This window comes from Mustela lutreola, chromosome 8, assembly GCF_030435805.1.
Source record: "Mustela lutreola isolate mMusLut2 chromosome 8, mMusLut2.pri, whole genome shotgun sequence".
Lineage (NCBI taxonomy): Eukaryota > Metazoa > Chordata > Mammalia > Carnivora > Mustelidae > Mustela > Mustela lutreola.
This window is the reverse complement of record NC_081297.1, coordinates 143,782,289-143,801,264: the sequence shown is the minus strand read 5'-3', so window position 1 is coordinate 143,801,264 and position 18,976 is coordinate 143,782,289. Positions and strand designations below refer to the sequence as shown.

The 18,976-nt window shown below is 39.1% G+C and overlaps 1 protein-coding gene across 1 annotated transcript in view; it reads left to right on the top strand.

Moving 5' to 3' along the window:
• Positions 1-1,869: 1,869 nt before the first annotated feature.
• The window catches only part of SLC25A17 (solute carrier family 25 member 17), a 42,125-nt gene continuing 25,018 nt past the window's right edge, over positions 1,870-18,976 (top strand). The window contains exon 1 of the mRNA XM_059187074.1: positions 1,870-2,307. Coding sequence (XP_059043057.1) covers positions 1,885-2,307 — 423 coding nt within the window. The 5' untranslated portion in view covers positions 1,870-1,884. The remainder of the gene's footprint in view (positions 2,308-18,976) is intronic.

The window sequence follows — 18,976 nt, the reverse complement described above, 5'->3', positions numbered from 1 at the left end:
ATGCAGAAGAATACATAGGATATGTTACCTGCTCTGGTTTTGTGCCCTACAAGTGGGAATTCTGATCAGTTCTGTCACATTCAATTAGTAATATATAAAATATATGAAGAATATATAAATACATAATTACATATAAATATATATATAAATAATAATCATAAATGTGTATGCTATGTAGCCCAGTATATTCTTTACAGGAGAGTGCTTCCAAGTTGAGTCAATGAGAAATCTGGGGCACCTGGGTGGCTCAGATAAGTGTCTGATTTCAACTCAGGTCATATTTTAGGGTCTTGGGATGAGTCCCACTGAATGGGGAGTCGCTTGTCCTTCCTCTCCCCCTGCTCTATTCTCTCTCAAATAAAATCTTACAAAAACTGGAGGCATCTGGGTGCCTAGTTGGTTAAGCATGTGCCTTTGGCTTGGGTCATGATCTCAGGGTCCTGGATCAAGCCCCAAATCAGGTTTTTTGCTCAGCACCAAGTTGCTTTTCCTTCTCTGTGATCTCTCTCGCTTTAAAAGAAACGCGAAAACAAAACTGAGTCTTTTGCTTAAATTTTATAACTGACCTCTGTTTCAGGGCTCAGCAAACTATTTTTATCTGTTGTTTGGACCTGCGTTTTTCTGTCATCCTAGGGAGTGTTGAGAGTATTCCTGGAAGCCATTTCTACAACAGGAGGACTAGCGTAACAACCGTACATCTACTCGTGTCCCCAGCTCACCTTTCACTTACTTTGTGGTCAGTAGCACCACCCTAAATGAAGGGGAGTTTAAGTGGAAAGATCTTGACTAGTGGTGATTAAAATACCTTATGAAAATTTTGTGGGGGGTGGGGGAAGACCGGGTAAACATTGTTAGGGCCCTCTCCTGAGCAGTAAATATGGTAATAGGTATGATAAAGCCTGGAGCCTGGCATGTAGTAAGCACTCAGGGATTATCACAAGGGGTATTTGAAGAGGAAATTCAGATGGTTCTGAAGCTGGAGAAGACATGGCAGTAGCACTCCAGAAGCGTGAAGTTGGAGTCCTGAGACCTTGTGTCTCAGTATGACCTACGTTAGAGGTTGAAAGTGGTTTCTCCCGTTCTTTGTAGTTTTGGTTCTTTGCTTTAGAACATGTGAAGAATTTTTTTTTTTAACATAAAGTACGTCTACATACATTAGCTTTTGTAATCTTTACAGCACTGGAGTTGTATTAACGCAGGCATTTGAAACCTGAGCGACTATGGGGCACAGCAGATTGCGCAACCAACTCTTAGTGTAGGATGGTGAGATAGAGCCCCCTGTCGCCACCTAGGGCTCTGCGCTGAGCGCAGAGGCTGCCTGAGAGTCTCCCTCTCCGTCTGCACCTCCTGCTTGGGCTCTCTCAAACAAATAAGCAAACCTCTAAAAAAGAAAAGAAAAACCAAAGGAGTTAAATGAGTGTTTCAGTTGCGAACTAGTATAATCCCACCGGCATCTGATCACTTTGATCTCAAGCACCATTTTGTCTTCCTACCACACGGGGGTGAAGGGGTGGGGTTCCAAGGTTGGAGAACCTTGCCCAATCAACATTTCCTTTCGGATAAATTTATTATTTAAGATTTTATTTATCTGAGATAGAGCGAGAGAGCACAAGCAGAGTGGAGGGGCAGAGTATAAGGGAGAAGCAGCCTCCCCGCTGAGCAGGGAGTCCGACTGGGGGCTGGATCCCAGGACCCTAAGATCATGACTTGAGCTGAAGGCAGACGCTTAAAGACTGAGCCACCCAGGCGCCCCAAAAAGTGACTTTAAAGACACTGTTGAAAGAAAATAAGAGTTGCAGAAAAAATAGGAAGATCTGAGTCCCTATCTTGCCGGTTAGCAGCCTGCCTTACGGAGGGAAGGTGGCCATCTAGGCCTAAGTCCCGATGTTGAAGCACAACCCCAGGCCCCCTAACTCGAGCGTACTCCGGTCAGACCCAGGGGAGGGCTCCCGGCTCTCGGTCACGGTGTTCCGCGTGACAGGGCTAGCGCTTCGCTGCCCCGCCCACGCATGCCCCGAAGGCCAATCAGAGCCGAGGGACTTTCCCAGGGTCGCCTCTCCCCTCTTCCCGCCCCCGCAGCCTCCGCGTAGGGGACTGGGCGCCTCACGACCCGGAAGTGGTTGTTCTCGAGGAGGCGGACCTGAGAAGGTGGGGCCTGTGACGCTTACGTCCCGGGCTCTGGCGCTTCTTTCCTCTACGCTAGCTGCGGCTCCTGAGGGAAAAGTGTTGCTGGGTGTGTGGGGAGCCGCAGCAATGGCCTCCGTGCTGTCCTACGAGAGCCTGGTCCACGCTGTGGCCGGAGCCGTGGTGAGGCGGGGTCTTCACGCCCGGGCCACTGCGGGGTGTGGGGCTTCTGTGGGGCCAGTCCCGGGATATGGCTGGGGGATGGGGATGAGAGGGAGAGGGTGGATTGGTATCTGCAGTCGTGACTGTGGGACAAGGAGGAATGAGGCATAGGCGAGAAGATGCTGGAACAGTTTGGGGTGAGGGCCAGCACCCCCTTCGCCCCTGGCTGTTTTGGAATCTTAAAAATCTCTAGGCTATAGACAGCGATGATCCCTCATACCCACAGAGAGCCTGGAAGAAAATAATGGCTATTTTCTTTGCCTTCTGAAATTTAAAAACCAATCACCTCCTTTAAAGGCCACCACACGTACAGACTTTGTTTCACGGGGCTGGAGGAGAACATAGGTGTGAAGCTGGGTTCTTAGTCACGCGCTTACCTATAGCCTGGTTTCATACTCTTGCGGCAGAGGAGTGGCAGTATCTAGGATATCTCTGGCCAACATCGAAGATGCATCTTTGTGGTGTTTGTTTGTTTGTTTGTTTGTTTAAATGTCAAGGTGAGAGTTGCGGTCTACCACAGGTGTGGTTTACGGTGAGGTATGAGCGCGAGTCTTCCGTTTGTGGATGTCTCCGTTCCATTTGACGGCTCTCTTTTTTCCTTGACACTTGCCACTCTTGGCTTGGGTGACTTCCTCCTCTGGATGTCCTCCTAACTCTCTGGCTGCCCTTTCTCATATCCTGCGCCAGCTGTCAAGGTGCACCTTTAGCAGCTGGAATCACTGGGCCTTCAGAGGAATATCAGAGCCCTCTCCTTTTAGTCAGCAAAACTTCCCCGAGAGCTCCTCTTCTGTGCACACTAAGCAGGGACGATCCCCAACTCCATCATCAGTTAGGTGACCCGTAAACTTCACTTTCCTAATCTGTAAAGCAGGGGTGTCCCAACATACTCCACAGACTTGTTTTTAGAGTTAGCTGACACAGTACTTCTCAGAAGGGCCTGACTCAGGAATCTTGGTTCATTTAATTAAACCAGAACAGCCTTTCAGCCCGTAAAAAGGTGCTCAAATGGAAGCTTGCGTGACGTGATCTAGGATGGTCATAAAATCCCATGTGTCTGCAGTAGAGAGATTAAAGAGGCAGAAAGGCTTCAGGGGACTTTTAACTTTGAGTAGGAATGAGAGCTAGCTAGCTTTTGAAGGTTTTGAGCATCCAGTAACTTGCTGACACACATTTTACTGTATTTTTTTTTTTTTAAGATTTTATTTATTTACCTGACAGAGCGAGAGTGGGAACACGAGCAGGGGAGTTGGAGAGGGACAAGCAGGCTTCCTGCTGAGCAGGGAGCTAGAAGTGAAACTTGATCCCAGGACCCTGGGATTACGACCTGAGCCCAAAGCAGATGCCCAACAACTGAGCCACCCAGGTGCATGCTGATTTACATTTTAAACATGATCACCCTGGCTGCTCTGATGAAAGTAAACTCTAAGGCAGTAAAGGGGGAAGCAGGGAAATTGCCTGGGGGCTTTTATGTCATCTCAGGCCAGAGATAATGGTAGCTTGGACTAGGATAGTAGCAGTGGAGGTGCTTAGAAGTGATCATTAACCTGGAATACACTTATAAGATAGAGTTACCAGGGTTTGATGGTGGGTCGGATATGGGATATAAAAGGTTGAGGGTTGGTTGACTCCCCAAGAGTTTTTGGCTTGAGCAAGTGGAAACATTTACATTACTGAGATAACAAAGACTATAACTGAGCCCGTTATAGAAAGATTGGTTTTGGGCTAGTTGAGTTTGAAATGCATAAGAGTATTAATGGCACTAGATAAGTGGACTGAGAGAAGAGTCTGGAAGACTGAGTGGGTATGCCAACGTTAAGAGAGATTTCAGAAGTGAGATAGCCCCTGCAAAGGAGACTAAGGAAGGACCTGTTGGGGAGGAGGAAAACTAAGAAATGTGGTATCCCAAAAGTCACATGAAGACTTAGCCATTGGATTTAGTGACTCGTTTCTCAATAAATCCAATGGTTAATTGACAAGACACATGCTGGTAGATGGTGGAGTGAATATTTGAAGTGTGACTAAGAAAGAATGGGAAGATGGGAAGTGTTTGTTTTCCTTTCTTTCTATCAATAAATGCCATTCATTCAGCACCTGTACAGCGTGCTTTCTATGGGCCATGTAGTCTTCTAGATGCTAGAAATATACTGGAGAACAAAGTTTTTTTATTCATGGACAGTGCCTACCAATGGGGGAGTAATAACTGAGTAAACAAAAAATAACTATTAGATTGTGTTAAGTGCTATAAAAGAAAAGTGTTGGCACACTTTTTCTGTAAGAAGGTAAATGATAAATATTTTAGATTTTGTGTACAGTCTCTGGTGCAGCTACTAAGCACTGCCATGATAGTGTGACAGTAGCCATTGACAATATGTAAATGAATGAGTGGAGCATAGTTCCAGTAAAAGCCTGTTTATGAAACCAGACAGTGGATTGGATTTGACTCTTGGCCTATAGTTTTCTGAGCCTTACTATAGAGAGTGACTGTGGGTAGAGGTGATTTATCTCCATGTAACCTACAAAGACATTTCTATATTTTCTCTCTCCTTGTTGCCAATTTTTCTCCTGTTAAAGTTATGTTTGAAATTATGCACCCTGAATTTTCTATGGTTTTTCTTTCTTCCATAAGCTGTGTTAGGTTATTTAATAGATACGCTTTTTAAGAATTTTTTTTTTTCTCTTGCTTCTCCTCAGGGCAGTAGTGTTCCTGGCACATATCTGAGAAGTTGCATTGTGTTTTTGTGTTTTTTTTTGAACTGTTATGCTGAAGAATGTTCTCAAACTTTTTTTTTTTTTTTTTTTTTTTGCCAACCTTTGTGTTAAGGTTAAACCATGTAATGCAGGTCATTTCTTCTGGTTGCTACCAAAGGAAAAAAATTTCACCACAAAAATGTCAATACAGTTGGTAAGAAAAATGGCATTTATTTTAATGGTATAGTATTGTCCTGAGCATAGTGTTCAACCAAAGCTTTGAAATGATCAAAGAGAGTTGGTTTAGTATAGTGTTTAAAAGTACTTGAGTGCCTGAGTGCCTGACTTGAGCCAGGCAGCCTGGGTCAGAATCCTGTCTTTGCCTCTCAGTAGCTGTGTAATTTCTGTATAAACTCCAAGCAAGCCTGCCCAGAGTAGTTGCTTCTCCCCAAAGGATTGTTGGATCATTGCTTAAGATGTTGATTTACAACCCTTTTGAGTTGACATGTTTCATGTTTGCTTATTTGCTTCCAAGTTCTACATTTCCACATCAAGTGTGGTGTTAAACACACACACACACATTTAAAAATTAAAATAAACAAATAGTGATTTTGAGTGTTCCCTGGCACACCTTGCGTTAACTGCAGATAATTTCAAGTATGAAAATTAGAATTGTACTATATCAGGAGAATGCTATAGCTCTAATGGATAACTATTACATGATAGAATTAATGACCTCATTCATAAACATTTCTCAAAACTTTGAGTATAATTAGGTTTATAATATATTTTGGGTTCCCATTAGATTAGCTTTGAAAGACAGATTTTATTTGTAGAAATGTACATTTGTAATTAAAAGAAATTTTATTAATCTGCAATTTGAAAAGTGAAATTGGTTAGAATTGCCCAAGTGGGGTTTAGACACTGAAACAGACTTTGGAATTGTAATGCTAATAATTAACCACAGGACTTCTTTTCTCCCTACAGTTAATTTGAAAAAATTTTTTTAAATTGCATAATTTAGTGCTCGCTTCGGCAGCACATATACTAAATTGCATAATTTATGTTTAGAATAGGAGTTTGCTAGCCAAAATGAAACAGGAGGGTAAAAAGAGACTTTTAGAATCAGAAAGCATGGCCAAAGGTCCTCATGTAAATCCACATGTGGGGAACTTAAAATTAGTTCTGACAAAGCTGGTATAAAAGGTGAGAAATGAAGAGAAGCCTATGTAGTTGGGGAATCTCATACTATGCAAAGAAGTTTGGGTTAAATTTTATCAGAAACAGTGTTTGTCAAATTGGTTGTGTCTTCCTCATTATGTTTTCTTTATATACAAGTAAACATTTACAAATAGATTTTTTTGTTTATATAACTGGTATTATAGCGTTTCATATCGTGGGGTTTTTGCTGTTTGTTTCTGAATATAAAGCATTTCCCCATGTGTGTCAGTTAAGGCTCTCTGGTTGCAAGCTGGAGAAACAGCCTCTGGGTAATTTAACAAAAAGAAAGTTTATTAAGTTTATTGGCAGGCTCTTTGGGAGCTCCCAGGATCAGTGCGGGGGCTGAGGACTTGAAGTAGGAAAGAACCAACATGCTCCACTGGAGAGTGTTGGGCACCACTAATGGAATCAGTGGATTTTGTCGCTTACAGTATTCTGCTCAAGATTTAAAGTCATGGGAGAGTCCCTGTTAGCTGTGCTCTGGGTTATGTGCCCAGGCCTTGACTGTAATGGGTGGGGAAAGGGTCTCTCAAAAGGAGCCTTCCAGAACTCTTCAGCTAGTGTAGCAGAGGGTAGGACCATCCTACCAAAATTGTACACAGTGGGAGGAGGTAAAGATCAGACTGCCCTTAGGAAGAGAAATGATGCCATGTGGCTCAAAACATCAGAAATCTACTATATCATGTCATTACAAAGATTTCAAAAAGTACTTTTTTTTTTTTTTTTAAGATTTTTATTTATTTATTTGACAGAGAGAGAGAGAGATCACAAGCAGGCAGAGAGAGAGAGAAGGAAGCAGGCTCCCTACTGAGCAGAGAGCCCGATGCGGGGCTCGATCCCACGACCCTGAGATCATGACCTGAGCTGAAGGCAGCGCAGCTTAACCCACTGAGCCACCCAGGCGCCCCTACTTTTTTTTTTAATACAAAATATTCTATCATATGAGTATTCTATAATTTATTTGTGGACATATACATTGTTTCTGACTTTTCACTGTGGTAAATGGTAAACACTCAGTGCATTGTAAATGTTAATGGGGCCTCCCGCACCTGCTTATGAAGACTCTGGAAATGCTTAGTAAAGTGATTTCCATAATGTCACTCTTTAATTGATAGATTAGAAACAAAACCCTCTATATCCAGATTCAATTTAGTTAACTCAGACTCTAATTTGTAAAATGTCTATAACTTCACAGGGTTTTGTGAATATTAAATAACATGAGTAAAACAGCTTCTATACTATCTTACACATAGAAGGGGCTCAATAAATGGAAGCTATTAATCATTTTGTGCACAATATGTTTTCTAATTTTCTGTGCATCCTAACTTGAATGAGTTAGTGAATTTGATGTTATATTTAGTAATACTTAGTACTTAGAATACCCCAGCTTCTTTTCTTTAAGATTTTATTTTTTTTAAGGAATTTCTACACTAAATGTGGGGCTTGAACTCACAACCAAGAGTAGCAAGCTCTACTAACTGAGCCAGCCAAGCACCCCTAGAATTACCCAACTTCTTAACCCCCTCTCAAATCCGTTAACAATTCTGATAGGTAGGCATTGTGACAAGTGGTTAAAAGTGTGGGCTCTGAAACCAGACTACCTTGGGTTCCAACTCAGGTATGTTATTTACCATCTCTGTGACTTTGGGCATGTTTCTCAACCTCTCTTTGCCTTGGTTTCTTCATCTGTTAAAAGGGGAAGATAATGATACCTACCTCAGGGCTGCTTCTAAGGCTTTTGGACAAGTATCTTTATTCTCACAGAAAGATAGGAAAATGAAAACAGGGATTTTATTTTTTTTTAAATATTTTATTTATTTATTTGACAGAGATCACAAGTAGGCAGAGAAGCAAGCAGAGAGAGAGGAGGAAGCAGGCTCCCTGCTGAGCAGAGAGCCCACTGCGGGGCTCCATTCCAGGACCCCGGGATCATGACCTGAGCCGAAGGCAGAGGCTTTAACCCACTGAGCCACCCAGGTGCCTTGAAAACAGGGATTTTAAGTGGCTTCCAAGGTTACCAGTGAATTGGTCATAGGCAGAGGGCCAGAATCCAGGTCTCCCCTCTCTGCTACTCTCTCTCTGCTGTGCCTGGGAGTCTTCTCTTCCATGCTTCTTGTCCCATTCTTTTGTGTATTTCAAAACCAAACTTTGAATATCCTTAGATTATCAGAAAGAAAGTGACATTAAATATTAAGTGTATATGTGTATAAACAAACTAGAGGCACTTGGACACTAATTGTTGTTTACTGGGAGTATTTTATTTTTTATTTTTTTAAGATTTTATTTATTTATTTGTCATAGAGAGAGCACAAGCAGGCAGAGTGGCAGGTTCCCTGCTGGATGAGGAGCCCGATGCAGGACTTGATCCCAGGACCCTGAGATCATGAGCTGAAGGCAGTGGCTTAACCAACTGAGCCACCCAAGAGTCCCTACCGGGAGTATTTTAAACTATAGTTCTAACAGTTTATATGTTCAGTTCTCTTTGAAACGGTTTTCCTTTCCACAGCTGATTCATCCAGACCCAAGGTTTAAATCTAGTTGCTCAGATTCCCATAGAATTAACTTAGGTTGGTGTACATCTGAGGGCATTATGTTGCTTTGGTTTAAATATCTCAAAAAATGGTGATTGAAATAAGTATTGTATTATCTTTACTTCCTAGCCTGCTGTTTTATTTCATTTAGGCTTCTGTTAAATTATGATTGAATCATTATGTAGCTTTTAGTTTTTAAGACTTCATTGCCTCACTACCTCCCATCCAAAATATATCTTGATTTCTTAGTAATCCTTTTTTTAAGACTTCATTTTTTAGAGCAGTTTTAGATTCACAGCAAAATTGAGAGAAGATACAGAGATTTCCCTTATACCCCTAGCCCCCACACATGCACATCCCCCACCAGAGTGGTGCATTTGATGAACCTGCATTGACCTATCATAATTGCCCAAAATCCATAGTATATATTAGTGTATATTCACTCTTGATGCTGTGCATTGTATGGATTTGACAGTGTATAAGGACATGAAACCAGCCTGATTGTATCATGTGGAGTACTTTCACTTCCCTAAAAGTCCTGTGTGCTCTCCCTGTTCATCCCTTGTGATCTCCTTAATAAATTTTCCAGCTAACGGAGTCACTTCATTCCAGTTCTCCTGATCTTAAAGGTTCTTTTGCAGTCTTTATTGGAATTATTTTTCTAACCCTACTTGGCTTCTTTATGCTTGAGTCAGAAAAAGGTTAAATGACGAAAACTGTTTGCCATACATATAATAGCCTATAACTTTATTTTTGAAATAAATATGGATTAATAGCTGCAAAAAAGTTTTAGAGTAAAAATTATCCATGTTATCTTGAGTCATTTATATTTTCTTCTGAACCTGAGTTTTCTGAGCTATAAAATGGGGACAATAGCACTTCACTTACTGGGGTCTCCTGGTAACACTTGTGGAGCACCTAGTGCAGTGCCTAGAAAAGTGTAATAAGGCCATAATTTATTTATTTTTCAGATATATTCTTGTAAATATAGTATTTATCCCGTTTCAGAAATTCAATAAAATTGAAATTTTCTCTCACCTTGTATGGCCAACTCTACCCATTCACTTGTAGTAAATGATCTCACCTTTTATTCTCTAGATAAAATAGGGGCTACTGGGATGAGCTTTCTCACTTTTCCATTTTTTCTGATTACAGAGTCAGTTGCAGTTGTACCCATATACCGTATATTCTCCTGGTCTCTGGAAAAACAGATGCATCCAGTCTCTGCTATCTTTGATCTTGATTCTCCCCCCTCACCCCATCCCTAAATATCTTTTGGAACTTTATTCCATTAATTTTCTCCTCTTGCCTATAGCTTTAACCTTTCTCCAATGTTTGCTTCCCTTCAGTCCTCAAACATGCTTAGCCCTGTCCTGTCAAACCAGTCTGTCTGGAGACTGCCTTTTTCTTAGCTGCTGCTGGTGGTTCTCTTGTTGACTTAAAGGATATTCTATACTTCCTGAATTTGTTTAACTACTCTATCTCTGTGTTTAAGTGTGAGAGTTAGCTTGATGGCTTTATCAATGGGAAAGACTCATATTAACTCTAATTAGATGAGTAACATTTTTTAATATCAGTGCCACAGTAAGTAGCTTTTCAGTCTTTGGAATTTCATTAGCTCAAGATCTACCCTTGGAAATGTATGTTAGTTGTTTTTCTTTCTTTTTCAAATAACTTTCAGCCTGGTAATGCCACATACTCCCATCAGGAGAAGCTGTATACTGATTTCGGTGGTGGTGTGACTCAACCACCATTTCTAGACTCCTCTCTGAAAATTGACTTTGGAACTGGCATTGCATTTTTTGACGGTGTTTCACCCTTCATTCGTAAATTAACATTTTGGAAATGGTTGAATTTGGTGACTCGGTTGGTAAGCTAACCCAAACATCATTATACTTAAAGGCATGATACTCTGTTTCTATATTTATGCATGTCTTTTAACAAGATACCTGTGTAGAAAGGATCTAAATTCAGATTTCCGGCTTTTTTTTTCTTCTTGATTTTATCATTTACCTAATTTTCATATCCAGGGTAAAATGGTAGCTATTTTATGTCTGTTTTTTATTTTCATTTGTTTAGTTTACTAAATTTTATAAATTTTTCGGAGGCAGGGTATTAAGTTGGATTTTCACTTGTGAAATATTCAAGGAACATAAAAGAGTGGTTGGTGTTAGACACTATAAGTAATAGATTTGAAATGTGAAGAAATAGAATTTAAAATGTAAACCTGCCCTTATACAATCACCCAATAAGCCTGGAATCCCAAAGGAATATTCTGTAGAGATGAATGGAAAATGATCTTACTCCTTCTCGGGAATATTAGCTATCTCCAACCTTGACAGTGAGAAATCATCACTGAGTTTTGTTTTGTTTTGTTTTGTTTTTTTAAGATTTTGTTTACTTATTTGACAGACAGAAATCACAGGTAGCCAGAGAGGCACAAAGAGAGAGAGAGGGGAAGCAGGCTTCCTGCTGAGCAGAAAACCTGATACAGGGCTCAATCCCAGGACCCTGAGATCATGACCTGAGCCGAAGGCAGAGGCTTAACCCACTGAGCCACCCAGGAGCCCTCACCACTGAGATTTTGAAGCCACAAACCCTCTCTTAGGTTGCAGCCTGAATTCTCACTACTTGCATCATTTGAAAACCTAAAGCGAATAATTTAACTTAGAATGATTCTAGGTTGGTGGGACCCCAGAGTGTCTGGCAGAAATACTTTCCAGAAGTACTTACCTTTAGAAGGTTTAAAAGAATGCCCAAAAATAAAATTCTAAGGTTAGTTCAATCCAAACTAACTAAACTCACAGAGAAACAAGGCACTGTGAACAAGAGCAGTAGCAGATAACAGCAATAATCAGATTTTGGAATTTTGGAATGTTCAATCACAATCTTAAAAAGCTATTTAATATGTATAAGGAAATAAAAGAAAGACTAGAAAATATGTGTGAGGAATAAGAAACTAAGATTGGCTGAGCATATTTGAAAGTTAACCAAATAGAATATCTAGAAATGAAAAGTAAGATAACTGAAATTTGAAAGTGGATTCGTGATAGTCATGGGAATACTGAAAACTTATTTAAACAAAACCACAGCTCTTAGAACGATAGGACAAGAAGGCAAAATTCTCACCCTCCATAATGTAAAATAAATAATCTCTAAAATTGATGAATCAGAAGATAATGGGATATTTTTTAATTATATGGAGATAGGTAACTTTCAAAAGAAACAGCTAAAAGAAGCTAAAATAATTGCCTGTGTGAGGAAGTTTGGGTAAAATGGAGAGGAATGGGCAGGAACTTCTGTATTTTGCCATTTATATTGCATGACTTTTTTAAACTATGTGCATCTTCTGTTTTGATCAAATAAAAATTTAAAGCTAAAATAATTAATGCATAGCTGTAAATTGATAATTGAGGCCAAGTGATGGATTCAAATTCCAAACAGGTTTATCAATATATTACACAAAACTGAAGATGGAATTAGTGAGCTAAAGGATAGTTGACACTGAATTTTCATTTGCAGTGATTGTAGTCAGAAAATTGTGGAGTGTTTATTTTGCTGAGAGAAAATAACCTCTCCCTAGGATGCTATATCCAGTAAAAATCTTTAACACATACATGAAATAGAGCCATTTTCAGACCATCAGAAACAGTTTGCCACTAGCAAGATCCTCATGAGAAATCCTGAAGGATATTCTTCATACGGAAGGCAAGTGATGCTAGATGGAAAGTATGAGGTAGAAGAAAGGATGAAGAGTAGAAAAAGTGGTAAGATCTAAACAACTTTAACTGTCAAATAATAACCCAGTGTTTTGTGGACATTAAAAAAGAAGCAAAAGAAGTTAGAATTAAAGTAGATTAATAGTTGCATGAAAGTGAGTGGGAGTGAATGGAATTAAATTTCTGTTGTTTGGGAGGAGGACAAACCTATTGAATATTTTTAACACTGATAAGTTAGGTGTATGTCATTATTAAATAGCTTGTAGAATTTTATCATGAAATAACAACTGAATAAACAGCAGAAGTAAGAAATTAATTAAAACAAAACAAAAAACCTTTTGTCAAAAAAGAAAGCAGAAAATCTCAGAAAAACCAACATAGAGTATGTATGACACATAGCACAAAATAAGATGGCAGCTTTAAATCCAAATACATGTTAATGAACCAAATGCTTGCATTAAAAGAGAATGCACTAGATTGGTTTTTAAAAGGGAGAATGTTATTTGTAAAAGATGCATCTAAAAGAAAAGGGTATAAGATGGGATGCCTGAGTGGCTCAGTCAGTTAAGTGTCTGCCTTCAGCTCAGGTTATGATCCCAGGGTCCTGGAATTGTGCCCTCCATTGGGCTTGCTACTCAGTGTGAAGCTTGCTTCTCCCTCTGCCTGCCACTCCCCTTGCCTGTGCTTGCTCTCCCTATCTCTCTGTCTCTGACAAATAAATTAAAAGAAAGGGATACAAGAAGTTCAAAAGTATAAATGTGAGAAAAGACCGATCAGAGAAAAACAACCAAAAGTGATCCATCAATATCAGACAAAAATAGACTTTATAGTAACGGCATCAAAGAGAAAAAAGACTCAATGTGTCACGAAAATAAAACAGTTTTAAGTATGTTTTTATCTAATAACAGTCTCAAAATATATAAAGCAAAAATTTAAGAAGCAATATACTAGTCATCAAAATGGAAGATTATTTTTCAGTAATTGATAGAACAGGTTGTGGGGTGGAGCTATGAAAATAGAGAATTGAATAATGTATTTGACAAACTTGACCTAATAGACATATACAGAACATTGTACCAAACAACTACAGAATACACGTTCTTTTCAAGCCAAACATGGAAAAGTTATCAAAAATGACCACTTACTTGGCTGTAAAGCAAAACTTAAGTTTTGAAAAAGTTTTTAAATAGAATGAAACAACATAAATTCTTAAACCAAGTGCAATTAAGTAACAATCAATAACAAAAAGGTAATTTTAAAAAAAGAACATGTATGTTTGTAAATTAAACATTTCTGAAACATCTATGGGTAAGAGAAGAAATCATAGTGGAATAAGAAAATATTTAGAATTGAGTGATAGCACAGGTAATGCATACCAAAACTTTTAGGTAGGGTGCCTGGGTGGCTCAGTCTGTTAAGCGACTGCCTTCAGCTCAGGTCATGATCCCGGAGTTCTGGGATCTAGTCCTGCATCAGGCTCCCAGTTCTGCAGGGAGTCTGCTTCTCCCTCTGACCTTCTACCCTCTCATGCTCTCTTTTACTTTCTCTCTCTCTCAAAAAAAAAAAAAAAAAAAAAAAAAAATCTTTTAAAAAATAAATAAATAAACTTTTAGGTACACTGGGAAATACAGATTATTATTGAAAAAGTTAAAAATTTGAATAAGTGAAAAGACATCCCATGTTCATTGATTGGAAGACAGTTGTTAAGATGACAGTAGTTCCCAAAAGAATCTACAGATTTGGTGCAGTCCTTACCAAAATTCTAGTTTGATTTTTTTTTTTTGCAGAAATTGATAAGCTGATCCTAAAATTCATATGAAAATGAACAGCCAGACTAGCCAAAACAATCTTGAAAAAGAACAAAGTTGGCAGATTGATATTTCCCAATTTCAAAACTTAGCGCAGAGCTACAGTAATCAGGAGAATGTGGTACTAGCATAAGGATAGATAGATCAGTGGGATAGAATTGGGAGTCCAGCAGATATATTCTCGATTTATTTTTCAATTGAATTTTGGCAAGAATGTTAACATATATCAATGAGGAAAGAACAGTCTCTTTTAAAAATGTTGCAAGAGCAACTGGATATCCACAGACAAAAATATGAAGTTGGACCCCTACTTCAGACCATACACAAAAATTAAAATGAACCACAGACCTCATGTAAGAGCTAAAACTACAAAATTCTTAGAAGAAAACATAGGCATAAATCTTCATGACCTTAGATTAGGCAGTGGTTTCTTAGATATGACACCAAGTAATAAAAAGGAAAAATAGTAAATTGGATTTCATTCAAATTTAAGATTTTTCATGCTTCAAAAACCCCATCAAGAAAGTGATGAAAACAGAATGGGAGAATGTATTTATAAATCTTTTATCTGTTAAGGGTCTAATATCCAGAACATATAAAGACTGCCTACAACTCAATAATAGGCAAATAACCCTATTAAAAAATAGACAAAGGATTTGAATAGCCATTTGTCCAATGAAGATAAACAAGAGGCCAATAAATACATGAAAAGATGCTTAACAGCATTAATTACTAGGGAAATGGAAATCAAAACCACAGTGAGATACCACTTTATACCCACCAGGGTGACCTTAGTCAAAAGGACAGCCAAGTGTTACAAGTTTATGGGAAAGTTGGAATCTTCATATTTTGCTGGTAGGAATATAAAACTGTTCAGCCACAGTAGAAAAGTTTGGTAGTTCCTCAAATTTTTGAACACTTATCATATGACCCAGAAATTCCAGTCCTAGAGAACTGAAAAATATATTCAAACAAAAATTTGTACACAAATACTCATAGCAACATTATTTATAAAGGAGAAAAGTGGAAACAACCCAAATCCGTCAACTGATGAATGGATAAACAAAATGCGGTGTGTCCATACAACAGAATATTATTTAACTGTAATACAGAATGGAGTTCTGATTTTGCAACGTGGATGGGTCTTGAAAGGAGCCAGTCACAAAAGAGCATGTATTATTTGATTCCATTTATATGAAATATCCAGAATAGAAAAATAGAGACAGAAAATTGACTAGTGGTTGCCAGGATGTGGGAGGAGGCAAGAATGGAAAGTAGCTGCTAATGGGTAGAGGTTTCTTTTGGGGGTAATAAAAATGGAGTTAGATAGTGGTGATAGTTGTACAACTATGAATGTCTTAAAAACCAGTGAGTTGTGGGGCACCTGGGTGGCTAAGTAGGTTAAACCTCTGCCTTTGACTCAGGTCATGGTCTCAGGGTCATGGGATCAAGCCCCGCATTGGGCTCTCTGCTCGACAAGGAGCCTCCTTCTCCTTCTCTCTCTGCCTGCTTGTGATCTCTCTCTGTCAAATAAATGAATAAAATCTTTAATTAAATAAATCAATAAAAACCAGTGAGTTGTAAAGAGAAGAACCTGAAGGACACAGGTAAAAATACTGAGAAATAACTAGCCTTTAAATCAAGTTTGGGAAAGAAGAAAGACTTAAAGTTAATGAGCTATACATCCACCTCAAGAAGTTAGATAAAAGTATTAAAATGAGCCCAAAGAAAGGAAAAGGAAGGTAATAAAATGGGGAAAAATTACTGAAATGTTTTCAGTAATTATTTGTTGAGAGTGAAAATTTGATTATGAAAACAAAACAATATGTAATCCTATATTTTTGGTAAAATAATGATCCCTCCAACCCCTAAAATCTAGAAGTCATAGTACAATTATTGTTGACTCAAAGGTAAGGAAATCCTCTATATTTCAGTGACTCCCAAATCTACATTTGTATCCCAGAATCTCTGTATTTTCAGACAAGTATCTGGCTACCTGCTGGACAATTTTTTTTTTTTTAAGATTTTGTTTATTTATTTGACAGAGACACAAAGAGAGAGGGAACACCAGCAGGGGAAGCGGAAGCAGGAGAGGGAGAAGCAGGCCTCAAGACCCTGGGATCATGACTTGAGCAGAAGGCAGACGCCTAATGACTCAGCCACCCTGGCACCCCCCCTGCTGGACATTTTCTAATAGAAGTCTTGGAGGCACTTAAAATTCAGCTAATTGAAAGTCAAAATCATTATCTTCTGACTCAGAATTTCTCTTCATGCAGTGTTTACCTACAGTTATGACTACACTATATCCCTGGTTCTTTAAGTCAGAAACCTGGGTGCCCTGCTTGAAGTTCCTCTTCTTCCTCTCCCCAAATATGTCTGATCAGTCACTGGAATGGTCCTTAATATACTTAGCAAAAAAAACCCTGTGACTTGATCCCTGCTTACCCCTCAAGACATTAATTCCACTCTTGATCTTGCTCTCTGTATTCTGACAACAATAGCCTTTGAATTTCCAGAAAGTTCAGCATCCTTCCAGACTTGCACTTACTTCCCCTTTCAGCATCCTGTTGTATATTCTTTTTTTTTTCCTGTTGTATATTCTTTATGAACTATTTAGTATCCTTGTCATTAAAAAGCAAGTCTCTAATAAATTATTAGTTCTGAGGTGTAAATTATAGGCCACATTTGTTCTTAGAGTTAATTGCCTTTTAAAGAATTTCCTGATGAAGACAGTGACCGGCCCAAAGCTAGTTGATGTTTTCAGTTGCTTATGATGGTGGCATAATGCTAGTTGAAAGGGATATTAGAAGCAAATGTGGTGAATAATTGTTTGTTTATTTTTAAGATTTTATTTATTTGAGAGAGATAGAGCCCGAGCAGGGAGGAAAATCAGGCTCCCCGCTGAGCAGGGATTCCCAGCAGGGGGGCTTGATCCCAGAACCCTGGGTCAGGACCTCAGGTCAGGACCTGAGCCAAAAGCAGGAACTTTACCAACTGAGCCACCCAGGCACCCCAATAATAGTTTGTTAACGATGTATGGTTTTCATATTTAATTGCATGTTTATAACAAAAGTTCTCAAACTCTTTGGTCTCAGGATTTCTTTATGCTCTTAAAAATTATCGCAGACTCTGGGTGCCTGGGTGGCTTAGTTGGTTGGGCGACTCCCTTCAGCTCAGGTCATGATCGTGGAGTCCCAGGATCGAGACCTGCATCAGGCTCCCAGCTCCATGGGGAGTCTGCTTCTCTCTCTGACCTTTTCCCTCTCATGCTGTCTCTCACTCTGTCTCTCAAATAAATAAAATCTTTTAAAAAAATTATCACACACTCTGAAGAGCTTTTTATTTATTGTTTATAATATTAAACCTGTTACATGTTAACATATATAACATTTATTAAAAAAGTATAATTTTCCCCAAAATAATAAGAAGAATGACATTGTTTTATATTTTTGCAAACCTTTCTCATGTTTGACTTAAGATAGCTGGGGGGCCTGGGTGGCTCAGTGGGTTAAAGCCTCTGCCTTTGGCTCAGGTCATGATCCCAGGGTCCTGGGATCAGGCTCTCTGCTCGGCAGGGAGCCTGCTGCCTCCTCTCTCTGCTTGCCTCTCTCCCTGCTTGTAATCTCTGTCTGTCAAGTAAATAAAATCTTAAAATAAAACAAAAAAACTGACAAGAGTGTTTTTAAAAAAGAGAGAGAAGATAGCTGGATCCTTGTATCTGCTTCTGCATTCAGGCAGTTTCAGTATCACATATCATGTACCCTCTGGAAAACTTCATTACACTGCTGTGATAAAATGAGAAAGGAAAAGGCAAAAACTGTGATCGTATTCTTACGAAAATAGTTTTAATCCTGCAGATCCCTGCAAAGGGTTTGGGGACTTTCAAGGAGCCCCAAACCATACTTTGAGATTCTAGGCTATATGCTCTTGTATTCTGATGTCTTTAAAAAGTGTATTTGCTTTTTCCCCACTTTAAAACTAACATATGCTTGTTTAAAAAAAAAAAAAAAAGTAATAATTATATGGAGAGTAAAAACAAGTACACTTTTATATGTTGAAGAGAAGAGTTACGTTAAAAGACTGAAAAAAGTTGAGAATAGTGAACAATAGAACTAGCAGGAGTCCAAGAACTCTGGCTTCTAACTCTGCGCTCCCCCCTCAGGCTTTGGGCAGACCTCTTCACTACCCTGGCTCAGACTCCTTAGTTCTCAGGTGAAGGGTGTCCCCTGCAAGATGGTTTTTTTTTTTTTTTTTTTTAAGATTTTATTTGTTTGACAGAGAGAGAGAGATCACAAATAGGCAGAGAAGGAAGCCTACTTGGGGGAAGCAGGGTCCCCGCCAAGCTGAGAGCCCAATGCGGGGCTTGATCTCAGGACCCTGAGATCATGACCTGAGCCTAAGGCAGAGGCTTAACCCACTGAGCTACCCAGGTGCCCCACAAGATGATTTCTGAAGACTTTTCTAGCTCCAGGTGCCAGTGTGGTATAGCAATTAATTCATTTCCTAAGACCTAATGGTTAAATGTCAGAGGGGGATGGTAGAAAATTGTGACTAAAAATGTTTGTTTTTGGTGAGACACCAGAAGGTTGTTTCTCTGGAAATGGATTCTTTTAAATTTTAATTAATGTCAGCAGTAGAACTCCCACTCAATTCTGTGGGACTC